Source organism: Cebus imitator, unplaced genomic scaffold, assembly GCF_001604975.1.
Source record: "Cebus imitator isolate Cc_AM_T3 unplaced genomic scaffold, Cebus_imitator-1.0 Scaffold15, whole genome shotgun sequence".
Classification (NCBI taxonomy): domain Eukaryota; kingdom Metazoa; phylum Chordata; class Mammalia; order Primates; family Cebidae; genus Cebus; species Cebus imitator.
In genome coordinates this window covers 1,132,968-1,135,205 of record NW_016107330.1, presented here as the reverse complement: position 1 = coordinate 1,135,205, position 2,238 = coordinate 1,132,968, and the positions used below count along the sequence as shown (strand labels likewise).

Below are 2,238 nucleotides of genomic sequence, written 5' to 3'. Positions count from 1 at the left end.
AGAGACGGGGTTTCACCGTGTTGACCAGGATGGTCTTGATCTCTTGACCTCGTGATCCACCCGCCTCGGCCTCCCAAAGTGCTGGGATTACAGGCTTGAGCCACCGCGCCCGGCTTTTTTTTCTTTTTTTAAAGAGACAGGGTCACCCAGGCTAGCGTGCAGGGGTGGTGCTTTTCACCCCTCAGTCTTTTAAGTACCTGGGACCACGGGCATGCGCCACCACACCTGCCTATTTAAAAAAATTTGTTTAGAGACAGGGTCTTGCAGCATTGCCGAGGCTGGTCTCAAACTTATGGGCTCAAGCAATCCTCCTGCCTTGGCCACCCAAGGTGTAACTTCTACATGAGTGTCTGTGTATGCATAAACAACATATCCTTCCAGATCTTCATTTAGTTATGTAATTGCTTCCAGTGACAGGAACCAGTAAACCTTGATAAAAAAAGATTAAAGAGCCATCAGCCAGTTATTGCAGTATCTGATTTATTCAACTGTTTTGGTTAGTTTTTGCCTTCTTGTGTTTCTAGGCTATTCAGGCAGCTATCAGCCAGGCCTTTAAAACCCCAGAGGTCATCAGATTGTTTGCAAAGAAACAACCAGGTCAGCTTCGGACAAGGTTAGCAGAGGTAAAATTTATTTAAATTGATTCAGTTGCTTTGTGGGTTTCATTTCCTAGGCCAATTCATTATGATATCCTATGGCTTAAAAATTGGCCAGTTGATTTTAGAGCCACAACTGACAATTTTCTGACAAAATTAGTACTTAGAGCAATTATGGTTGATGAGAAATGTAGGGTTTTAAACAACATATGGCAGTTTAAATTGCCACTGACCACTTCTACCTGGACTCCACCTTTAATGTTTTACCATTTATTTCTGGAGCTCTAACTTGAAATCACATTGAGAATTCATTAACAACATTGCTTGTATGCACGTGTGGCCTATCTCATCTAAGAATTTCAAGTATCTTTATGAACCTGATACTTCCAGAAGTCTGCTTATAGGCTTTTTTGTTTCTTTGTTTGTTTTTTTTGAGATGGGGTCTTGTTCTCTTGCCCAGGCTGGAGTGCAGTGGCACAATCTTGGCTCACTGCAACCTCCGCCTCCCGGGTTCAAGCGATTCTCCTACCTCAGGCGCACACCACCATCCCTGGCCAATTTTTGTATTTTCAGTAGAAACGGGGTTTTAACATGTTGTCCAGGCTGGTCTTGAGCTCCTGACCTCAAGTGATCCACCTGCCTTGGCCTCCCAAAATGCTGGGATTATAGGTGTGAGCCACTGCGCCTAGGCTTTTGTGGTTTTTTTTTGTTTTGTTTTTGGTTTTGAGATAGGGTCTTGGTCTGTTACCCAGGCTGGAGTGCAGTGGCGCAATCTTGGCTCACTACAACCTCTGCCTCCTGGGTTCAAGCCATTCTCCTGCCTCTGCCTCCCAAGTAAGTGGGCCCACAGGTGCACACCACCATACCTGGCTAATTTTTGTTATTCATAGAGACGGGATTTCACCGTGTTGGCCAGGCTGGTCTCAAACACCTAAGCTCAGGCAATCCACCCACCTCAGCCTTCCAAATTGCTGAGATTACAGGTGTGAGCCATTGCACCAGGCCTGGACAAGTTATTTTATTCATCCCCTTTGTGCCTAGGTTTCTCTGTCTGTAAAAAGGTGACAATGATAGTCCCTACCTCTTATGGTTGTTATGAGGATTAAGTGAAGTAACAGGCATAAAAGTGCTTTGAATAGTCCCAATGTATAGTACATGCTATTGTTTCAGGTGGAAGGGGTGATATTTTACTAGATAATTTATTAGAACTGCATTTAACATTTATTTATTTATTTACTGCTTTTCCATAAGGATATTCACACTAAATAAGCATTTAACATTTCTATCATATTTGCCTTGGATTATTTCTGTAGTTCTTTACAATATTAATCAGAGGATTTTTTTCAAATAGTAGGTCTGAAAAGCTGTATTTTGTATATAGAATGTTTTTCACTTAAGTGACATATGCCTTGCATTCATACATTTTAGATGGATAGAGATCTGATGGTAGGAAAGCTGGAGAGAGACCTGTACACACAACAGAAAGTGGAGATACTAACAGCTCTCAGGAAACTTGGAGAAAAGGTACCAGTATTTAATATATTAGGTACAAAGAAAAAATACGAATTTTTCTTTTTTTCCTTTTTTTTTGGGACGGAGTTTCGCTCTCGTTACCCAGGCTGGAGTGCAATGGCGCGATCTC

General features: G+C 42.2%; 1 protein-coding gene across 1 annotated transcript in view; it reads left to right on the top strand.

Moving 5' to 3' along the window:
• LZIC (leucine zipper and CTNNBIP1 domain containing) overlaps nucleotides 1–2,238 on the top strand; it is a 14,938-nt gene that overhangs the window by 10,012 nt on the left and 2,688 nt on the right. The window contains exons 3-4 of the mRNA XM_037730760.1: nucleotides 525–623; nucleotides 2,025–2,147. Coding sequence (XP_037586688.1) covers nucleotides 525–623; nucleotides 2,025–2,147 — 222 coding nt within the window. The remainder of the gene's footprint in view (nucleotides 1–524; nucleotides 624–2,024; nucleotides 2,148–2,238) is intronic.